General features: G+C 36.4%; 1 protein-coding gene across 1 annotated transcript in view; it reads right to left on the bottom strand.

The window, feature by feature from the left end:
• Positions 1-3,618: 3,618 nt before the first annotated feature.
• LOC115221249 (T-box transcription factor TBX1) overlaps positions 3,619-25,289 on the bottom strand; it is a 73,329-nt gene continuing 51,658 nt past the window's right edge. Inside the window, exons 4-7 of the mRNA XM_036503510.1 lie at positions 10,138-10,296; positions 7,817-7,884; positions 6,132-6,229; positions 3,619-4,064 (exon numbers count right to left, since the gene is read on the bottom strand). Coding sequence (XP_036359403.1) covers positions 3,748-4,064; positions 6,132-6,229; positions 7,817-7,884; positions 10,138-10,296 — 642 coding nt within the window. The 3' untranslated portion in view covers positions 3,619-3,747. The remainder of the gene's footprint in view (positions 4,065-6,131; positions 6,230-7,816; positions 7,885-10,137; positions 10,297-25,289) is intronic.

Raw genomic sequence — 25,289 nt, 5'->3', positions numbered from 1 at the left:
TTTTGTCGAACCAATAAGTTATGAGGCCGTAGATATACCAACAGCGGTTGTTAAGCGGTGATGGAAGACGAACACAGACACAGACACATACATATATATACATATATATATATGACGGAATTCTTTCAGTCTCCGTCAACCATTCACAAGGCTTTAGTCGGTCGGAGGCCATAGTAGAAGACATTTGCCTAAGGTGCCACGCAGTGGGACTGAACCAGGAACTATGTGGTTGAGAAGCAAACTTCTTACCACAGAGTCATGAATAAAGAAATTTTTGGTATGGCACTCCTCTCCATTATAATATGAGAAGCTAGTTGATCCAAGGTTTATTTTATCACCAACACGTTGCTGTCCAATGCACTGTAACATTCTGTAGCTTGCGTCCCGTAAATCAAATATTGCTAAAACTTTCAAGTTTTAATAGATAAATATTTGCTAATTGACTGTCGCTACAAAAATTTTAAAAGAACCTAATCCACTCTCTAAAGTGGCCGGTGCTAAGAAGGGCATCCAGCCATTAAAAAAAAAAAACCTTGCCAAAGAAGGTAGTGGAGCTTGGCGTAGTCCTCTGGTTTGCCAGCTCCGGTCAAACCATTGAACACTTGCCAGCTCGAGAGATGGGCGTTAAATGATGACGATGATGATGACGATAATAATAATAATTATTATTATTATTTCTACTCTAAGCACAAGGCCTCGAAAAATTTTATGGGGGAGGGGGTTAGTCGATTACAACGACCTCAGTGCGTAACTGGTACTTATTTCATCGACCCCAAAAGGATGAAAGGCAAAGTCGACCCCGGTAGAATTTGAACTCAGAACGTAGCGGCAGACGAAATATCGCTAAGCATTTCGCCCGGCGTGCCAACGTTTCTGCCAGCTCGCCGCCTTCATAATAATAATAATAATAATAGTCAAAGATGAACTAATAATATTTAGCAAAACTTCAAAATGTGTAAACTAGCTTAAATGTGGTCAACTTCACATAGATCCCACAAAAAATAACTCCAGTTGTATGATCAGTCCTCTATATATGAACACATGTTGAAGGCGATTAACCGCAGCAGTCGGAAACTATTTAACAGAAGCACCTTAGAATTAAGTTGTAGCTGCAATCACAACATTAAAAAACCTTAAATGTAAACCAATATGTAAAGAATGTAAAACTGAAAAAAATTCACAAAGATTAGGTAAATACATACCTCGTATATATGATCAAATTTAAACATTACTTTAATTATGCTTCTTCCTTCAGATATGCAGAAATGAGGGATACAACATTGTCTGAACACATCAGGAATTTGAAAGAACATGTAACAGATTTTGACATCAAAAGAAAGATCCTCATGCAATGACGGTCATTTACGAGATCAAAATATGCAACTTAAATATAGCTGAAAAGAACCCCCATATGCACAATCCTTAAGAATCTGCAAATTTTGCAAATACAAGAGCAGTGATCTTTACCAAATTCGACAGCATTATATACAAATCACCCACCCACAATTCTTAAGAGAGCCAACCATATTGAGATGTGAACACAGCTGTAAATGAGCATAAATAAATAGAGCAGAGTATTAAATATATATATATATACATTATATTATATTATATTATATTATATTATATGGATATTATATACATTTTATAAATATTTCATTTATTAAAATGTTTATGTAAGTATATTTTATATCTTAACTGTATAGTAAGCTTCCCAACCACAATGCTTCAGGTTTAGTTCCACTGCGTAGCAACTTGGGCCAGGCCTTCTTAACTATAGCTACGGCTGACAAAAGTGTTATGGATAGCTGTGACAAACAAAATGAAAGAACCCTGTCAGGTGTGTGTGGGTGTATATATATATATACATATATTATATGTGTGTTTATATATATATTGTGTGTGCATGCATGTGCACGCTTCTTTGCCCTGACACCATGGTGGTTGTAAACAAACGTAATGACACATGTTGTAATTCAATATCAATGTCCTGTAAAAGCATGTCTGGTTATGTGGAACATTATGCCTTGTTTGGAAACGTGTGAGGGTTGACGACGGGAAGGACATCTGATCGCAGAAAATCTGCATCAATGAATTCTGTTTGAACACGATGCAAGCATTGAAAAGCGGACATTAAAATGATATACAGATGACGATGAGGGTGATTTAAAAGCCAGAAAATGTGACAAGAAAAATGATGAAAGAAAAATTAACAACAAATAATAATAAAATTAAAATAAAGTAGAATTAAGAATAAATTCTTTATTTCTTTCACTTCTTGTTGATAACAACACATTCCATAATTTCTCGGCAAAGAATCATTTCTGATATTTTCTGCTGAGGCTGAAATTTGTAATGGTGTTGATAGAGTGCTGTTCGAGTTTGTTAAAGAAAAGCCTCTTTTGCATATGAAATATACATACATTTATGCATACACGCACACACACACACACACTCGCTTTCATCATGTATATACATCCATTCATACCTATACATATATACACACACACACACACACACACATATATATATAATAAACCAGGCATCAAATCTAAGAAGTGTTGATTTAGTAAATATGATGTAGTACAACCAATAAATAAATGAAGTTTCCTTGTATTTTGAAAGTTTCATGTGTATTAATTATTTCCGTGACTTTATAATAATGTTTTTTTATTCATTTCAGCGATTTAATGTAAGCGTCTCGGTGATTTTCAGTTAAGTGTTGAAGATGCGGTTACAAAAGACAAAAAAATACAATGTTTAAAAAGAAATATCTATAAAAAAATGAAATAAAATAAAAATAATGATAAAAGTATAATGTAAAACGCAACATTGCAACCATAACTCGCAAAATATGTCTGTCGGTGGTTCTTTAAACTTTTATCATATTTGTCTTTCAGCTATCTTTTTGTTGTTTAGTTGTTTCTATATTAAATGGTTTCAAAGAAGGTCACTCTGAAGACATCATTTTTCAACACTATATTAATTTGAAAATAACCTTATAGTTCATTTACGTTTCATTATCTTTTTAATGTTCCTTGCACAACATCCTCAACTCATTCAAACTTTTTCCTTGCAATGCTCTAGATAGTAAATCTCTCGTTGAAGTTACCCCACACTCATTAAATGGCTTAGATTCGGTGATTAATTTCGTCCAGTGTTTTATTGTCATTGTTTTATTGTTCATTATTATTGTTATTATTATTGTTATGAAATATACGTATTGATTTGTAAATGAGTTTGAGAACGATGTTTGCAATGTGTGTGGAAGCCATTCGTATTCTCTCTTCTATTGTAAGTTAACTATGAAAGAAACGTCTTCTTAGTCACATAGTTAACGTTTTAAGTGCAGAATATTTTCGTTTTATTGCAGTCTATGTACCACCGAAAAAAAAATCTCTGACTGTAACTGAGAGAGTTGAAAACACTGTATGTATGTATATCTTTATAGCTGTTGCTGCATTGTATGTTGGAAATTGTTTTGTATGTTTTTTATTGAAGATCTATAAAAAAAATTACTGACGAAAACATAATATAGCGGCAAAGATGAAAAAGAAAAAAAATGAAGCATCATAATTATGTTTCTTTTTTCCTTGTGTGTGTGTGTGTGTGTGTGTGGTGTGTGTGTGTGTGTGTGTGTGTGTGTGTGTGTGTGTGTGTGTGTGTAGACTATGACTTGTGAGTGATAAAAAAGAACCATCTCGCTCACATCATCAGCTGTGTACTCCACGTCATTAGATGTGTACTTCACGTCATTGGCTGTGTACTCCACGTCATTGGATCACGCATTTGTGTCCTGAATGTGTTTGCACGCGAGTAAAAGCCTTTGACCCGCGAGTGGTATGAAGCATAATCCATTTCTCGAGCATAAGGACTTGGTCTGACTTTGGCTGGCTGCATATACGAGGCTGGACTGTAAGGATTGTAGCTGTAACCATCCGAGTATCCTTGTGGGGTTCGTGGCGGCTCCACACCACGAGAAAGTGGCAAATTTATTCCTCCTGGTAAATTTGGACTTATGACACGTGACAACTGTGCATTACTAGGATCTTTTTCGAGATAGTCTGAAAATAGAAATAAAATAGAATTGCTATAAATAGAAGTTAAAAAATAATTAAAGCGACAGAAGCAGTATTAAAAGCAAAATGTAAAATTTATCACTACTTAAAAAGTGGAAGCCATCTTGGAACACGCAATACTCGAGATTTACTATGCATGGTTTTGTGATGTATATGAACACTGTTGTTTACACCGCTAGCAGGAGACAATCACGGTCATCCCCGCTACCTAGATCTGCCATGATCACGAGGTGTCGACCTTCTTTGACCACGTCAATGGAAGCTACCCAACTGCTATAAATTGCCGTAAGCATACAGCTAGTGACATGCATAGACGCACAGAGCCCAAGCTGTCACTGGTGTCAATAAAAGCCAGTGAGCTCATCAAAAAATGATTAAAGCAACAAAGGTAGTGTTAATACTAAAAGGTAAAAATTCTCCCCACTTAAAAGTGCATGTTGGCTTAGAACACACAAGACTACAATAATTACTACGAGAGAATTTCACATGTTTTTGTGGAAGGATTTAAAAAGCTTTATTTTAAGACTTTTTTTATGTCACTTTGGTTTCTACAAAATGCTGATAGCCAAAGTTTAAATTATTTACTTTCAAAGTATCCAGAATTGTTACACGAGTTATACAAAAAAATATGTTGCTGCTTATTTAGTTAATATAAAATACAACGGTTCTGCCTCTGCTGGAGCAACATCAAATGATGTAAATAAAGAAATTCATGAATCGCCTGAAATATAAAATCTTAGGAAACCAGTGTTGGTGCGTTTACGTCCCCGTAAAATAGCGGTTCGATAAGAGAGACCGATAGAATAAGTACCAGGCTTATTCTAAGTACCAAGGCGGCGAGCTGGCAGAAACGTTAGCACGCCGGGGGAAATGCTTAGCGGTATTTCGTCTGCTGTTACGTTCTGAGTTCAAATTCCGCCGAGGTCGACTTTGCCTTTCATCCTTTCGGGGTCGATAAATTAAGTACCAGTTACGCACTGGGGTCGATGTAATCGACTTAATCCCTTTGTATGTCCTTGTTTTCCCCCCTGTGTTTAGCCCCGTGTGGGTAGTAAAGAAATAAGAATAAGTGCCAGGCTTTAAAACTAAGTTGTACTGGGATCAGTTCATTCGACTAAAAATTCTTCAAGGCGGTGCCCCAGCATGGCCACAGTCCAATGACTGAAACAAGCAAGAGACAAAAGATGAAAGATGTGTTTATTGCAAGAAGCTGCTGGGTTTCTTTCTCTTGCGTTTTACATAGTTCAACCTCCGACAACTATGTGAAAAACAAAATCGCAATTTTGAAAGAAGCGCCTTTAAAATTAGTTTTTATACATTGAATGACAATGAGGGTCGACCAGAGTAAAGTAGTAATGAAAGGAGGTCATAGGTAAAAAATGGTTGAGAACTAGGAGTGGCTGTGTGGTAAGTAGCTTGCTTACCAACCACATGGTTCCGGGTTCAGTCCCACTTTGTGGCACCTTGGGCAAGTGTCTTCTACTATAGCCTCGGGCCGACCAAAGCCTTGTGAGTAGATTTGGTAGACGAAAACAGAAAGAAGCCCGTCGTATATATGTATGTGTGTGTGTGTGTGTATATGTTTGTGTGTTTGTGTTTGTCCCCCCAACATCGCTTGACAATCGATGCTGGTGTGTTTACGTCCCGTAACTTAGCGGTTCGGCAAAAGAGACCGATAGAATAAGTACTAGGCTTACAAAGAATAAGTTCTGGGGTCGATTTACTCGACTAAAGCGGTGCTCTAGCATGGCCAAATGACTGAAACAAGTAAAAGATTAACTAATCACCAAAACCATGAGTGCGAGATGGAATCATATTGACGACATAGTCATGATTCGGAGAGCATTGTCACCGCTGTCCCTCTGCTTTGCAACCAATAACAGATTAAAGAACAACAACGTAATGAACATATTCTCATTATATATATGTTGGCATTAATTATAATAATCAACTGTCACTCAATTAACTCAAGCGAAACAAGACACGCCCAGCAGGACAAACACACAATGAGATAATTTTTTCTTTCGCCTCATGTATAATTAGAATATATACCTTTGTCTTCTTTGAATAATTTTAAGGAGAGAGAACTTGGTCTGTGATGATTTCGTTTCCTGTTCCCTGTTGTTATATTGTTCAACACTTCGACAACTCTGAAATATTAAAAGCAAAATTATTATTATAACGATTGTTGCTGTTGTTGTTGTTATTATTATTATTATTATTATTATTATTATTATTATTATTATTATTATTATTATTATTATTATATGTTTGACTTTTGCTTTGTATTTGTACAAGTTGACTCCAAGTCTCACCCAGAGACCTCAAGAGACAACAAGTTATAAGTTCAAGTTGGTGTTTTGCCTAGGTTGTCATATATTTCGTTTTGCACAAAGTATTTTTCTAGAGAATGTTTAAGAAATCATAAGAAAATTAAGTTTGTTTTAAATTTTGAGATTTCATAGGCAGTATCTTACGTAGGATATGGGTAGTCCTCATGTGCACTATCTTTTGAATTTCTGCCATTTTGGGGTTTCCTGGGATCTGAGCTAGGTAGGAATCAGCCCCTTTTGCTATCATTCTTATTATTGTTGTTGTTGTTGTTGTTGAGTGAAAGAGCAGTGCATGCCATCAAAGTGACACTGGGATACAAATATACGAAGCCCAGTATACTGATCATGACTACCCGTCTGATGAATATACCAAGCACGTACATCGCAATCATACGTGCACGACATGGTGATCTCGTGTCAAGATAAACAGCACATGACCTTGTAGATGGGACCCAATTAGAATTTTCTTCAGGTCGAGTAGCCCATCTCACTGAAAAGATCCCTGAATAATAATTATTTAAGGATGTTGAACGGAATACCCACGTTTCCGGAAATGAATTATTTAAACTCCAAAGAATTCTTTTCAAAAGATGGCATGATATTCTCCCACTACTCCTACATGTGATCAGAGATGCACATATCGTCAGCCACTAAGAGATATGCTCAAATGGTTTAAGACCAAATAAATGACAAAAAATCTGTGTTATTGAGCAGAATATTTACTGTAGCCCATCTTGTAAAAGAACTTGAAATTTTGGGCCCCCAATCAGGCCTTTCGTGATACACTTAAAGCCAGGAACTTTTCAGCACCCGCTTCGTATATAATGGGCTTCTTTAAGTTTCCGTCGGCTAAATCCACTCACAAGGCTTTGGTCGACTCGACCAAGGTGCCACGCAGTAGGACTGGACCTGGAACCATGTGGTTGGGAAGCAAGCTTCTTTATTTCATATAATTTGCCACAAGGGTAGTACACAGATAGAAGCTTGTGGGTTGGACATGGACAAGCTTCTTACCACACAACCACGTCTGTGCTTATATGTGAGTATGTATGTATGCATGCATGCAACATATATGTAAGAAAAAGAGGATGACTGATAGAACCAGCACCAAAAGTAGGTAGATAGACAGACAGGTAAATAGGTGTGTAAGTAAGTATGTATGTATGCGTGTATGTGTGTATGTACGTGGGCAGTTAGGTAGTAGGTTATGTAGGGTAGATAGATAAGATGTTTAAGATAGATGAAATAGATTGTTAGAGAGAGAAAGGGAGAAAGACAAAGATTAGTCTTACCAAATACACAAATATGCCTCTTAACACATATCTTCATATTTAACCCCAATAAAACGTCAATAGTCATTTCAACAAATGAGGTTTGTAGAACTTATTACAACGAAATACTTACGAGTCGTTTGGGTCACAGTCTCGGAATCCTTTAGCAAATGGGTTGCTAGCAATTTTTAATTGGGTTATCTATAAAAGAACAAATGTATTAGTTTACATCATCTATCAAAAACAAAATTTAAATAATTGCAGCATGGAAAGTGTTTATAAGCCATTTAAAAACACACAAAATCCCTTAGATTCACTTCAACATTTAAATTTAATTTGCCAAAATATATTCGTCGCTTTGAAACCGCAACCTGTTCACTGACAAAATTCCGAGTACGAAATTTTGTCAGTGGACAGGTCGCAGTTTCAAAGAAACGAAAATATTTTGCCAAATTAAATTTAAATGTTTAAGTGAATCTAACGGTTTTTGTGCGTCGTTTAATGGTTTATAGACACCTTCCACGCTGTAATTGTTTTTGTTTCAGCACACGATCTCAGATCAGGTCACTTGCTATGCAAGTACATCTCCGTAAAAATTTAAATATTTATCAAAATGGTATTTTGATATAAATATTAAAGCACTACTACTTCACGTTACGTTTACGATATTAAATTATTAAATTCAGTGAGGTGCTGGGGATGGTAGAACTCGTCGAACAGAGGGCGAAGGGCTTGTGGTGTTTAGTTACATTTGTTTGTGAATAACAGTCGATGTAAAAGAAATGGTTCCCTATCTATAACTATATTGGTTTTTGTTCCTTTCATAGAAATCGTTGACCCTTGTTTGAAGAGGGGAAACAGGTTATTTCAATCGAACAAGCTAATTTAACTTCTGTTTTGACAAATTCTATCCTATCTCTTCAATCATGTGCCCATGTAGAATCAACAAGCAAAACATGTGGTATCATTTTAAAGTGATGCCACACGTTTTCTTCCTAATACGTGTGTATGCGTGCATGCGCATCTATACATGCACATATGTCTGTATAGGTGTGCATGTATGTATATCATTGGTTCTAATGATATACCTGACAGGTATAAAGTGATAAAGATTGAATTTTGAAAGAAATCTTGCGTGTGTAGTGTGTGTGTGTATATGTACATGTGTGCGAGTGTAGTATGTGTGGTGTGTATATATGGTGTGTGTGTATGTGTGTGTGTGTATATGTCTGTGTGTGCGTGAGTGTATTTGTGTGTATGGTGTGCATTTGTCTGTCTGTGTCGTGTGTGTATGTGTGTGCGTGTATGTGGTGTGTATTTGTGTGTGTGTATGTGCGTGTGTGTGGTATGTGTGGTGTGTATATGTGTGCGTGTGAGTGTGTACGTGTGGTGTGCGGTTATTTTAATCTTATTTGATTTTTCTTTCATAATTAAATCTTTTACCGCTTTACACCTGGTATCAGTTGTCCAGGTATGAGTTGTCTGATATGAGCTGTCCTGTTATCAGTTGCCCTGGCACGATATCATTCTGTTTATATTTTAATAACACCATAGAATATATTTTATTAAAACTTGACCAGGGCCTTATTCTCAGGCTGTGAGAGACAGGCGCTTGAATTCGCTGCTAGTATTGGAAGTTTTCGCACAGCAATGCACCAGCTCCAGCGTTCGATCCTCAGAAGCACAGAGGTTGATACAAAAAAAAAAAGGAAAAAAAAGCCAAAATGGCTATTTTCATTTCTGTTTTCATGTCTAGCCTCATTTATGGTCATGAATGCCAAGAAATGACCAAACGTGTACGAGAGCAACTACATGAAACTGAAACGTGATTCCTTCGAGGGGTCTCTGGAGCAATGTTACTCGACAGTATGCAGATCCCAGAGATCAGGTTGGCTCTTCAAGTTGAGCCACTATTTCTCTGTATTTTGAGGTTACAGCCCCAGTACTATGGATTAGAATGTCGCAGGTAAGAATCGCAAGACAGATTCTTCAAGCCGAGTCAACCGATAGGTGACCTAGGGGTAAACCAAGAACAAGATGGTTGGACAATAGCCGTAGTTTCAATAGAAAATAAAATGACGGTTACTTTTGATGGAGGAGGTAAATTTGGAAGTTACCCCCAACGACCCTCCGGGAAATGGGAAATAGTGGGCGGAGAATATGGATGGATGGGTAATCAGAGAAGGACAGTGACCTTGACATTTGCAGAGTATCTGAGGTTGGTGGGCGAAAAAGGTGGAGAACACGACAGGTTGCTGTTGTTGAAAGAATCACATCAATATATTAAGTTATTTACCATCACCACCAAGAAATTTGTCTCGAACGCTCACAACAGCGTTGGCGCTTCTAAAGTTACTCAATAGCCAACTGATTGTATTAAACCAAGCTGTAGATTAAACCCACAGCCACCGAGACGTACAGCGAAAAGCAAACTTGGAGTCTTTTGGTTCTTACCCGATGGTTTTGGTAGGCAGTTACAGCCATGAACTTGGTCTCAGGAAATATAAACGCTCTGAAATTCTGTGTCTCGGGATATTTGTTTTCGTCTTTCTTGGGGTCTTCATATATCACGTGAAAACGAGGCTGGTATTTTTGCATTGAATTCAAAATTATCTAGAACAGAAAAATGACCGCAATGAAAAACACGGAAAATACATAATATATATAATATATATATGTATATATATATATATTATATATATATATATATATATATATATTATATATATATATATATACGTATATGTAATATACATTTATATATATATATATATATATATATATATATATATATATATATATATATATAATATATGTATGTATATAAATATATATATATATACGTATATAGAAGTGTGCTCATGTGTAATATATGTATATATATATATATTATATATATATAATATATATATATATATATATGTATATGTATATATATGTATTTATGTGTATGAGTAAATATATATATATATATATACGTGTATATATGTGTATGTGTTTGTGTGTGCGAAAATGTCAGTTCTTGGTGGTTAACTAATAGAAAGAAGTCGAGGAATGTAAAGACAAGCCTCTCAAAATATGGATATCTCTCTACAGGGAATTGAAGAAGGCGTTGTTACACCGAAACCTTTTAACGTTTGAGACTTTAAACAATTACGCCATTTGAACCAAACCTTCTTCTTACAAGATGATTTGTTTCATACAAGTCGTAAAACTAGACAAACTCTTTAGGCATTCTCACATGAAGAAAAATTGTTTGAAATGGCTTCAAATAAATTAGTTTGTGCCTTTTACTACACAAATACATACGCATTCGCGAACACACAGATGCGTCCAGGCACAGAAACACACATCGTAAGATTAATTAAATTCGTTTTCCTCACGTCTTTTCCCATGGCATACAAACCAGAACAGACTTATCAGCGTGTTTTCGAATTAGATACGGGTATCACTCATATAGCGACAACAAAGGAATATTGAATTTTTTTTGCCTAAACTTAAGTCTCATTCGTTCTGGGTGTTGTTGTTGATGATATTGTTATTATTATTATTATTATCATTATTATTATTATTATTATTTTCATTATCATCTTCCTTTAAGCCTATTTCCATTTCTTGCCGAGTGTCTTCCTGACACCTAGGGCAGAGAAACGAACTGTATACGTTGGTAGGCCATTAAAATAAACACACCAGATTTATCATATGACTTTGTAAATGAACAATCTGGTGTGTTTATTTTAATGGCCTACCAATGTATACAGTTCGTTTCTCTACCCTAGGTGTCAGAAAGACACTCGGCAAGAAATGGAAACAGAATTAAAAGAAGATGATAATGAAAATAATATCATATTATTGTAATGATAATAATAACAACAACAACAACAATTACTATTATTATAATTATTATTATTTTCATTGAGCGAGAGAGCAGCGCATGTCATCAATGTGACACTGGGGTAAAATATACGAAGCCCAGTATACCCATCATGACTACCCGTCTGATAAGGGTACATAAGGTACATGCATCACAACCATATGTGCGCGACATGGTGATCTCATCCGGCGCATAACCTTGCAGGTGGGGGACCAGTTAGAATTTTCTTCAGGTAGAGTAGCCCATCCCACTCAAATAAGGTTTGTTTAAGGATGATGAACAAAACACCCATGTTTTCAGAGGTGAATTATTCAAACCCCAAAGAATTCCTCTCAACACATGGCTGCGATGTAATTAGACATGCGCACATCGTCAGCCACTAAGCGACATGCTCAACTGGTTAAGTTCAAACAACTGAGAAGCAAATTCATGGTTTTGAGCAGAATTATTATCACTATTATTATTTCAATGTGGGGTAGAGCAACAGTACAGTTTCTTTGGTTCAACTGTGCATCATGGAACGAAAGAACATTTGCTAGAAACAGTAGCGAAATCTCCCTCAAGATCATGCTAAGTAAAAATGATATATTAGATTATGTAGCCTATAATGACCTTAAAAACAAGATGATCACGTTTGGAATGCCTTTGAACATAGATAAAGATTGATAAAGATTCATCTGGGGCTAAAGCGACAACACCATGTACAGAATACAGCTTCCATGCGGTCATTAAATCTACTAGAAACAGCAGCTAGGGTCCCTTTCAATAACATCCCCATCATCTTAAGAAAAAACAAAAAGCACTTTAGACCAAGATACGCCCCCACAAAGTGACCCCGAAAGGATGAAAGACGAAGTCGGCTGGATTTGAACCCAGATCGTAAAGACGGGCGAAATGCTGCGAAGGATTTTGCCCGACGTGCTAACGATTCCGCCTTAATAATAATAATAATAATAATAATAATAATAATAAGAAGAAGAAGAAGAAGAAGAAGATGATGATGATGATGATGATGGTGATTGTGATGGTGGTGGTGGTGTTGGCTGTGGTAATCATATAACACGAGTTGGTTCAAATACCAGCTCGATTCTTGATCGTGTGTTATAAATTCATAATCGCTGAACAGGTCATTTTTATGTGAAAAGAAAATGCGAAACTTTTTGGGAGAGTTTTTCTACGGTAGACTAGCGCCCTATCCAATAGACGAGTTACATCATTCATCACCAACAACTTTCTGAATTCCTTCCTCTCCTTTTCCGATGGATCCTTGTTTAATTCGTTAAAGGATTACATTTTTAGTATCCAAACAAGAAACCAATAATATGTAAGACAAATAGCGAAAAAACAAGAACAACAAAAAAATGTTGATGTCTCGTATTTTGAAGATATCTGTCGAAGATATCTAAAGAATGGCACCAACACAGTTGCCATGTCATTTCAAAGACTTGTCTGTTTAGTAGATATTGTGTCAGGAACTTTCTATGTCTGTGTGTATCTGATTACATTCAGACGTGGATAGCAAGAATTAATGAACAAAATGCTACAATAGTTTGCGAATCTTCTAGCATTTTTTAAATCGGTTGTGTGTGGGGGGGGGGGATGGGAAGGTTAACATTGAAGTTACAGATGTGTGTGTGATTATGTGTGTTTGAGTTTGTGTGTATGCATGTGCGTGTATTTGGATATATATAAACTATACAATTACACACACACACACGTGTGTATGTGTGTGTGTGTTATTTAGATATGTATGCATTACAGAGAGGAATAGTGCAGAAGAAAGAGAAAAGGAGAGAGTGACCGAGAGAGATACAGAGAGACAGAGAGAGACAGACAGACAGACAAGCAAGTAAGGAGAGAATATGGAGTGGTAGGGGAAAAGCGGGCAGGTAATTCGAGGAAAACAAAAACGTTGTAGACAAAAAAAAAAAGGATCAGAGAGCGTATGTGAAACAGTGAGAGAGAGTGAGAGAAAGAAGAAAAATGCTACCTAATCATAGCAAAAACCCATTGGATAAAATCGATGAATTAGTTATATATTACAAACAGATACACGCATAACATACATACATACTTAAGCATACACACACACACAACACACACACATCTAAAATTGAGAATATATATATATATACACTCATGTAAATACATATACACTTATTTATACACACACATATACACGCATATACATACATACATATATATATATATATATATATATTATATATATATATATATATATTATATTATATATATATATATGTATATATATATTGGCCTGCTCGCTTAGCCAGCGGGGTGGCGTCATTCGAAGGCTAAAACAATGCGAACGCATTGTGACCAGCGATGTGTAACTACATCTGATGGACTGGTCGGTCACGTGATCACGTGATATATATATATATATATAACAGACGCCATTTTAGATCGTTAGCTACTACACGCATTTTTTTCTCTCCTTGTTTCTCTCCTTTTTTTTCTGTGTATCTTTCTGTGGAAGAGCGTAGGATCGAAACGTAAAAGACTTTTTCAATTCCTGAGCGCTATACTAATACATTTGTTTGTTTGTACACCACCTGCCTTCGTCTTTTGCTTATTTTCTTAAACTTTCCCTTTATATATATATATATATACAGACAGACAGACAGACAAATATACAAACAGGGGGATCAGAGAGAGAGAGAAAGGTTTTGAAATTCCAAAGTATCTATGTTGACTGGCTAAAGTAATTAGTTTGAGATGGTGCTCCAGCATGACCGCAATAAAAATATATGTACGGGTGTGTGTGTGTGTTTATTACAAAGAAGTTGGAGTACTCAATATACAATGTAGAGCACACGTGATTGTTGCGGCAGCCACTCCAAGCGAACCGATAGTCTGTTTTGTGTGCTTTTATATTTTGTCTCAAAGGTTGCCCAACAGGTACTGTATCATAGATACTTTGAAGGTATATACCCAGCGTTCTATTGCACAACATATCTATAAATTTGGATGTGCGATTAAGAAGCTTGTTTAGCAAACACGTGTTTTGAGTTCGGTCCTACTGCACAGCACTTTTGGCAAATGTTGTCTACTATAGTGCCGGACCAAGAAATGCCTTGTGAGTGTCATTGGGAGATGGAAACTCTGTGGAGGTCCGTGTGTGTGCGTGTGTTTGTGTGTGTGTGTGTATGTGTATGTGTGTGTGTGTGTGTGTGTGTGTGTGTGTGTGGTGTGTGTGTGTGTGTGATATATGTATGTTTGTATGTATCTGTGTTTGTTTTCCAAAACAGAAGAAAAGAAAGGAAGAAAGAAAAAATTTAGTAAATGGATAAAAAGAAAGAGTGGCGTAGTAAATATGTGAAATGAAAGATATAGAGATGGATGACAGAAAGAAAAAGAAGAGAGAGAAAAGAAACAAAGAGAGAAAGAGAGAGTCAAGGAGAAAGGGGAAGAGTAGTGGATTAATGAAGTAGGGTATAAAGAGGTTTGGACACGCGCGTGTTGTTAAATAATTTAAGCAAAAAGCAAGCATAACACGCCAAGTGGTAGAGTTTAACGTCTGATAGAAAATGGGTTTGACAGCAGACTAGTGATATTAGCCTATTGCGTTGCAATATGATACCTGCGTGTGTGTCATACACACACACAACACACACACACATATATATATATATATACATATACATACATATGTGTATATATATATATATATATACACACACATACATACATATGTACATACATGTAAATACATACATATATACACATATACATTCACATATGTGTATACATATGTATGTACATACATATACAAACACACTTACACACATACATATATATATATACATATATACATATATACATATATATATATACATATATACATATGTACATATATATATACATATATACACCGCTGCGTGTATATATATATACATATATACATATGTACATATATATATACATATATACACCGCTGCGTGGTGCCAAGGATTCCAACATCACCATCAAAATACAGGTCCAGATACTGCAACAGCTTGGGTTTCAGAGGACCACAGCTTTTCAACATCCTCCCTAAATGCCTGAGAGACTTACATGGTGTGGATGTGGGTTTCTTTAAAACTAAACTGGATCTCTTCTTGTTGGGAGTCCAGATGCACCTACCTCACGACAGGAGACACGGATGCGGGCAGCAGCATCGAAATCCCTTGTTGATCAAGTGCCACGTATCAGAGGTGGATTCACAAACTAGGTGGGCTCATTCAGCGGTGGTGCCCCAGCATGGCCGCGGCCTTCGGGCTAAACCATTTTTAAGGATTTAAGGATTTATATACATATATATATACATATATACATATAATATAATATATATATATATATATATATATATACATATATACATATATATATATACAATATATATATATACATATATATATATACATATATATATACATATATACATATATATATATACATATATATACTATATATATATATGTATGTATATATATATTATATATATAATATACATATGATAATCTGGGAGTCTACTCCCTGGGAGAGGAGATGTGGAGATTTATACTGTGCTATACATGGGGAAAATAATGGAGGGTCTGGCTCCAAATATTGGAATTGAAATCTACAACAATCCCTAAAATGGACGGCACTGCACAGTACCAAAGATCCCATCTTCTCCATTGAAGATACGAACTCAATACTTTTATACCTTGGGATTCAAGGGACCACAACTTTTTAATGCCCTACCACAGAACGTGAGGGATCTGCCACGTGTAAACATGGAAGTCTTCAAAAAACGTCAAGATAGTTTTTTATCTGCAATTCCGGATGAACCCACATCGCGGCAGGAGGCACAAAGAAGAACGGCAAGGTCCAACTCGCCAGAAGCAATACTGGAAAAATCCCCGGATGCAGTAAAGGCGGTGCACCAGCATGGCCTTAGCCTCTGGCTGAAACCCCTGAAACAAAGCACACACACACACACTTATATATAAGCAAAAAGGCTCGTTCTAAAATGTCTCCAAGAGATCAACGCAGTAGTTGTACTGACAAGTAATATTCGTCGCCACTTCAACATGGCTGTCCGTTCGAAAGAACTCTATTGCGATTTTTTAACACCAAGAGGACATCTCCTCCAGCTGGTTAACGATACAGAGCTGCACGAAACCAGGACTGGTCTACTTGCTAGAAGGTGGAAGGGGTTCGCTCCCCTGCTTGCAATTTATCGGATGCAGCTCTGCATCGTTAACCAGCTAAAGGAGATGTCCTCTTGGGGTTAAAAATTCGCAGTAGAGTCTGTTCGAATAGACAGCCATGTCGAAGTGGCTACGAATTCGAACGTGTGTTTGTGTGTGCGCACGCGCGCGTAAATATTCACACACACGCACACACATTGATACATGTAAAATTGCACAGAGGAATGCACGACTACATAAGTGGGTGAGTATGTGTTGCTAAGTAGATTGCGTGGATGTGTGTGCAAGTGAGAAGGTAAAATATAAACAGAAAGACGAGGATAAATAGAGAGAGTGCTATCACTAATATTTTGATGGCTCCGAAGAAACTTTAAGCTGTTGCACACTGACTCGGCTGTGAGAGCACTGCTTCTCACAGCAGAAACAGCTGTAAGCTAATCAAGTTGAGTACATGACCCCTCTTCTGTTTTTATTAATCAATTAAGCCTGAAATTTTAGGGGATTACACCGACCTCAGTGTTTCACTGGTACTTAATTTATCGACCTCGAAAGGATGAAAAGCAAGGACGTCCTCAACAGAATTTGAACACGGAAGTAATTAGTAACGAGCGAATACGTCTAAGCATACTGCTTGTAGTGCTAACGATTGTCAGCTCGCCATAGTAGTAGTAGTAGTAGTAGTAGTAGTAGTAGTAGTAGTAGTATAATAATAATAATAATAATAATAATAATAATAATAATAATAATAATTGTAGTAATCAGTATCAAAACCTTCACCGTCAGTTGTTGTTGGTATTTACGATAATTAAGAAACCAGAAATATGACAACCAATAAAGCAAGGAATGCACTGAATCTGAGAGAAGAAGAAAATATTGGGGGGTGGGGTGGAAGCATGAGTAGGAAGAGGAGGGAAGAAGAAGAAGAAACAGTAACCAAATAAAAAGCGTAACCAAATGATGTTGTTTTGGAGTACGAAATCAAAAGATGCTGTTGTGGCGGTTATCTACCTCCCTTGACGTCAATTTAATAAAATGATTGGCTGTCATGGCGGTGCTGATGATGATGACGATGATGACGTACGTACCTGTATATGTAAGTGCTTCACTGGTTTTAGTTTATCAACATTGAAAAGATGAACGATAAAGTCGACCTTTGCGGATTTTTAACTCAGAACGTAAAGACGAACGAAATGCTGCGAGACATTTTACCCGACGTGCTAACGACTCAGCCAGCTCACCGCCTTTATTAAACAATTAATAGTATTTACAGTAATCCCTCACCATATCGCGGTTCTCCTATTGCGGGGATTTTGGGAATTTTGGCACGTAACACCCGCAATAGTCGAGGGATTACTCTGTGTGTGTGCATGTGTATATGTATATCACCGTGACCGACCAGGTTATCAGATGTTGCTACACATCGCTGGTCACAATGCGCTTCGCATTCGTTTAGCCTTCAAATGAGGCCACCCTGCTGACTAAGCGAGCAGGCCAACAGAAGAAACAGTGAGAGAAAGTTGTGGCGAAAGAGTGCAGCAGGGATCGCCACGATCCCCTGCCGGAGCCTCGTGGAGCTTTAGGTGTTTTCACTCAATAAACACTCACATCGCCCGGTCTGGAAATCGAAACCGCGATCCTACGACCGCGAATCCGCTCCCCTAACCACTGGGCCATTGCGCCTCCACGTGTATATGTGTATGTGTGTGTGTATATATATATATATATATATATATATATATATATATATATATATATATATATATATATATATATATATATATTATATATATATATTATATATATATATATATATAATATATATATAATAATATATATATTGAAATTTACAGAAAACAAAAGACGAAAACTGTGTATGAACAACAAGCAGGTGTATTAGTTATATATGTGTGTGTGTGTATGTGTGATCTTTTATTCTTTTTTTTTTTGTTTGTTTCAGCCCACAATAATCCCTCTCGATATCGCGGTTTAATATTTAAGCTTACGTCGATTCCTCCGTGGAATTTATAATAAAATAAATAATAATAAAATAAATACATAATAAAATTAATTATGATAAAATAAATACAAACAAATTATGAAAATAATAATAATAAAAATATACAGTACAGTAGTGTTTCTACTTCGCGGATTTTCACCTATCGCGGGGGGTGGGGAGTTTGGAACGTAACATTCGCGATAATCGAGGGATTACTGTATTTCATAAAGATAAAACATCCGTAGAGAGGAAGAATTACAAAGTTGTACAGAGGGATTTGAACTCTGGAATTTAATTGAAAAAACAATAAATGTTTTAAGGCATATTAGTGCGGCGCTGCAGCCAGTCTGTCTTCCACCTTACTCCTATTCTTAACATAGATTAGGAATTGATCTCAATATATTACTGGTATTTAAGGTGGCAAGCTGACGGTATCTTTAGCACGCCGGGGAAAATGCTTAGAGTCAAATTGACCATCTTTACGTTTCAAGTTCTAATAAATTCCGCGGAGGTTCACTCTGCCTTTCATCCTTTCGGGGTCGACAAAATAAGTACTAGCCGAGTACTTGGGGGAGGGGGGGATGTAATCGACTAACTCCCATCATCCAGAATTGCTGGATTTGAGCGAAAATTTGAAACCGATATAATACTGGCATAGGTTTTAGCGATTACATGTGTGTGTGTGTGTGTGTTGTGTGTGGTGTGTGTGTGTGTGTGCCTGTGCGTTGATAGATAGATAGACAGACAGACAGATAGATAGATAGGTAGGTAGGTAGGTAGGTAGGTAGGTGGGTAGGTAAGTAGGTAGATACGTAGATATGCAGGTAGGTAGGTAGGGAGATAGCCAGGCAGGTAGACCGACAGACAGGCAGGCAGATAGATAGACAGACAGACAGGTAGACAGACAGACAGGTAGGTAGTAAGACAGGCAGACATAGATAGATAGATAGATAGATAGATAGATAGATAGATAGATAGATAGATAGATAGATAGATACATGTGTGTGTGTGTGCACTTTTTTGATAAATCCATAACGGGAAAAAAGCGCTGAAACTGTGAATAAAAATATATATAATCGTCCGACATTCTGACTACCTTGTTATTTTCAATATACAATATCTGTACATCACTTCAAAAACTCTCTAAATATGTATAATCTAGCGGTTCGGCAAAAGAGACTTGATAGAATAAGTACTAAGTTTACAAAGAATAAGTCCGTCCCGTGGGCGGGGGGACGATTTGTTCGACTAAAGGTGGTGCTCCAGCATGGCCGCAGTCAAAATGACTGAAGCAAATAAAGGAATAAATGAATAAAAAAAAATAAGCCTTCACTTTTAGTTTTGCATTTCGGTTTAAGATTTCTTCGAGAGATTCCTCTACGAGGTCTTTATTATTGCCATACGGGTTGTTTCTACGGACAGCTTCATCTAAATCCTCGCATTAAAACCTGTTTAGGGGCGGAGTGAAAACCGAGCCTTGTTGAACACCTCATCTACGAAATTCTACGTTGAGCTTGCTGCTAACTCTTACCTTGCTGGCACATTCTTTGGGTAGGAATCTGCTAGGTTTGCATAAACATTCCTCTACAGTCATGTGTGTGTGAGTGTGTGAGAGTGTGAGTGTGTGCGTTTAATAAATAAATAAATAAACAATATATATATATATATATATATATATATATATATATATATATATATATATATATATATATATATATATCACGTGACCGACCAGGCTATCAGATGTGCTACACATCGCTGGTCACAATGCGCTTCGCATTGCTTTAGCCTTCAAATGACGCCACCCCGGTGGCTAAGCGAGCAGGCCAACAGAAGAAAAGTGAGAGAAAGTTGCGGCGAAAGAGTACAGCAGGGATCGCCACCACCTCCTGCCGAAGCCACGTGGGGCTTTAGGTGTTTTCGCTCATAAACACTCACAACGCCTGGTCTGGGAATCGAAACCGCGATCCCACGACCGCGAGTCTGCTAACCACTGGGCCATTGCGCCTATATATATATATTATATATATATATATATATATATATAATATATATATATATATTATATATATATATATATATATTATATATATATAATATATATATATTATATTATATATATATATATATATATTATATATATATAATATATATATATATTATATAATATATATAATATATATATATATATATTATTATAATATAGATATATATAATATTAAATTTAATATAATATAATATTTTACTATAAAAGGATTCAATCCTAATCTGATTTTTCCTGTAAATTTGGATTTATTCCCTAATATTTATTATTATTATATATATATATATATATATATATATATATATATATATTATAATATATATATACAATATATATATATTATATAGTTCATCCAAATATGAAAACACAAAGAGAAAGCACAACAACGCGAGGACGTGGAACAAGTATAGTATTATTGGACACTCAGGAAAGAAGGAAAGAAGGAGGGGTTAACGCTTCGAGCGGAGCTCTTCGTCAGAAACATAGGAAAAGGAAAGATCCAAAGAAGGGAAGACGGGGTGAAAAAAATCGCCAACGGTATACACGCGGTCATAAATTTTTAGCAGAAGTAACAAAGTGAGAGTTTCGTGCGTTGGCATTAACCAAATTATATCTCATATTTCGAGTTCTACCTCTCCTATTTGCACTGATGTGTGTGTGTGTGTGTGTGTGTGTGTGTGTACATACGCACACATAATTAAACATAAATATATATATGTTTATATATATATATATCGCCGATAAGGCTCCTTTCCTTGCGCCAGAGAAAAAATTTGTTTGCTTGTTATCAGTCGTAAGACACTTGTTGTTGTTTTCACCGTTAATGCTTCTGTATTTCATGTTTCTGTATTCCATTATTTTTTTGTTTTTTTATATTCGTCCCTTTTGCTGTCCTGGTGTCCGTATGCATTCGATCCTTCTTCCGGGAAATCTACGCTCCCAGCTTAGTTTTTCTAATGCTCGTTGCTTAGTTTTTTCTTGGAGGCTGGCGTGATCTAGTAATCTCAAGATAATCAGCCGAAATTACTACGATGATCCGGTTCTTGACTGAAGACTGGGGGTTTCGAATGTCCTGTCCGTGTTTATTGTATCGTCTTCTAAGAGTTATACGTTCTTGTCCATGTTGTATTTTTCTACATACCTTAATATATATATAAGTATATGTGTATGTATATGTGTATGTATATGTGTATGTGTATGTGTATGTGTATGTGTATGTGTATGTATGTATGTATGTATGTATGTATGTATGTATGGAGTGTGTGTGTGTGTGTGTGTGTATGTATGTATGTTATGACACATCAGGTAACACAGAAAGAGAGTCAATGTAAGCGAGAGGCTGGATGTGCGAGTGGCGTCAAGAAGCCACGAGGGCCGTTACCAACGCGCTCTCTCCTCCTTCACTACTTAAATCGTTTGCTGTCAAAAGATATCTCGCTGTTATTTTGGGGAGCGATTTTTTGTTTATGTGATATTTTATGTTTTATTTTTAGAAATCTGTTGCTCAAAAAGAAATAGAATTCTCACGTATATACAACAAATATATACACATACACACACACAAAAAAAAAACACCCCCAACATCTTCATATATACACGTACATGTGTATATTTACGCACATACCCCTACCTATCATAGATACACGTGCATGGCCACAAATGTAAGGAATTTGGGAGGGGTGCTTGGGTTTTACCAAACGCAGGCTAGAATTGTTTACATTTATTTCAAACAAACAGTCCGACGAAGATAACAAAGATAACCGAATTGTCTTATGAAGATGGAGGAAAAGAAAAGAGAGCAAAAAAAAATGGGGACTTTATTAGTATTATTAATACCTTCACCGCCACCGCCGCCATAATCGCACAAAGAAACAACAACGAAAAGGTGGGGGATTTTATTTCACAAGATATATGTATAAAACAAAGGGGTCCTAAAAGAGAAAGGGAGACAGAACGAGAGAGGGTAACCCCAACGCCAACAGCCCTTCATATCTTCCCAGGGATTGCGGTACTGTTTATAGACAATCGTCATAAAATCCGCTCTATTATAGAGCTTGTAACTCCCTCGATAACAACTCAATGAATCCCCCACCTGTCCCCACCGTGGACATTTTAACCTTCTGTCGAACCTTCGACAAGATTTTCTCCCAAGATGTCGTTCGTCGTCTGTAATGTTTAACGCTTATAACATCTTTCCTCCCGCTCTCTTTGTGATGGTTAGCGGGTGGGTGACGAACGGTTAACGGGTGGTTAGCTGGTAATAAACTCTTGTATGTTTGTAAAAGAAAAAAGAAGGTAAGTGTACATAAACAGATATATGTATATGTGTATATATATATATATATATATATAGAGAGAGAGAGAGAGAGAGAGAGAGAGATATAAATATACATATATATACATATACATACATACATATACATACATGCAGATATATATATATATATATATATATATATATATATATATATATATATATATATATGAAAATGGGGAACTAATAACATGAAATGTGTTTAAACGAACGACCAGTGAAGTTACAATTTTGACTCGAAAATTTGAAATGTTTTTTCCTTTCACTTTTCAGCAAAAGCAGAATAATTCTGGTGCATCGTACTAGAGTAACTTAACATACACGAACACACACACAAGCGTATGTGTGTGTGATCATTTTACTATTTTATAATTAAATGCACTAACACATAATGTTATAAGTAACGTATGCGTATATATATATTATATAAAATTTTAAATGAAACAGAAACGATTAACGGAAAAGTACAAAGGACAAATACATACGGAAATCCCCTCGTCAGCCATAGAGACTAGATTCATCAGGGTTTCTGCGTATTTTAAGTTCAATTTCTTCAAATACTAGGACACTGCACCTCTGGTTCCACCACCGCAACACACACACACACACACGTGGTAGCCTTTCGACAAGATACGGAGAAAGCAATATTCGCCGATTAGTAGTGTGAAGGCATAGAACAAAGTCGAGATTAATCCCTTGTATACCAGGAGAAAAGGACAGAGTCACAAAACGTCTAACTTGAACGATGTTTTCAATCAAAAAAAAAGAAAGCAGAATAGAAGTGAAGAATTTGGGCATTGGCCCATGGTGGTGATGGTAGTAGCGAGTAGAGTAGGAAATTTGAAAGGGGAAGACGTTTAAGAGTAAAAATGAGCAGGTAAAGTACCAACTAAACTCCAGCTGAACTATTTTCATTCTATTCCCTGTGAAATTAATCTAAGTAACAAGACAAAACTGTCTTATAATAACTAAGAATGTGATCAGCTAAGAAAGTTGACTTTCTCCCACTTGTAATGTCTTCTGTTATATTCCATAAACTTCTCCTTCCGTTCCTTAATCCTTTCCATCTTCACAATCTTGACCAATCCAACAAAATGCGTCTGCATCAACTTGACCAATCCAACAAAACGCATCTACATCAACTTGACCAATCCAAAAAAAAAATGCGTCTACATCAACTTGACCAACGAAATGCAAGTTTTTAGATAAATTACTTTAAAATGTGCCGGACAATGTTCAGATGGTCCAGAAATGCTGTTGTACTTGGAATTATTGCATCCAAGTCTTCTAAAAGATAGTTAAGACTGTAAAGTAAAGCCAGTACAGTCTTAAGTCCTAAGGAGTCATAGGACCCGTAACCTGGTTCCTAATGGGGCATAAGTAACCGAGATCACAATATTACCTTGGTAGCTTTCGTTGCAGGGTTACTCATTCACAGCCGAGTGCATGAGAGCAACGGGAAATAAAGTCTATTGCTGAGAAATACAATGCACCGCCCAGTATCGAAATCGAGACCATGGTCTTGCGATCGTGAGTACATCACCCCTAACTGCTAGGCCATTTGGTCCAGGTTGAGCTATATAAAAATGTGATCATAAAAAGGATCATAATTAAATAAATAAACTGATATGGAACTTAAAATTTTAATCTTACCTACTTTTTATATTTTCTGGAAACGTGTACCTTTTGGCAAATCATGTGACTAATTTACATAATTGCTCCAAATTAAATATTTCTCCAATCAAAACTTTTTCAAAGGTGTATTGCGGTGATTGTCCTAGATTTTCAGGTTATCTTTAGGTACTCCATCGGTTACGACGAGGGCTCCGATCAACGGAACAGCCTGCTCGTGAAATTAACGTGCATCACTGAGCACTCCAGACACGCGTACCCTTAACGTAGTTCTCAGGGAGATTCAGAGTGACACAGACTGTGACGAGGCTGATCCTTTGAAATACAGGTGCGATGCATTTTGCGTATGTATATATATTATATATTGACAGAAATGGTAAGACAACAAAAGAATGAAAGAGACCTCGATATTATGTAAATAGAGGAATTTATGTGTAAATATACGTGATAATTATTAGGTAGCCATGATAAAACTCCGAGTTTCGGATGTCGGGGCAGAAACCCACGCCGCCATCTCTTCAGTTATTCGGTCATCGAAAAAACGCATC

Source organism: Octopus sinensis, linkage group LG1, assembly GCF_006345805.1.
Source record: "Octopus sinensis linkage group LG1, ASM634580v1, whole genome shotgun sequence".
Classification (NCBI taxonomy): Eukaryota; Metazoa; Mollusca; class Cephalopoda; order Octopoda; family Octopodidae; genus Octopus; species Octopus sinensis.
The sequence above is the reverse complement of the archived record's forward strand: the minus strand, read 5'-3'. Positions and strand labels throughout refer to the sequence as shown.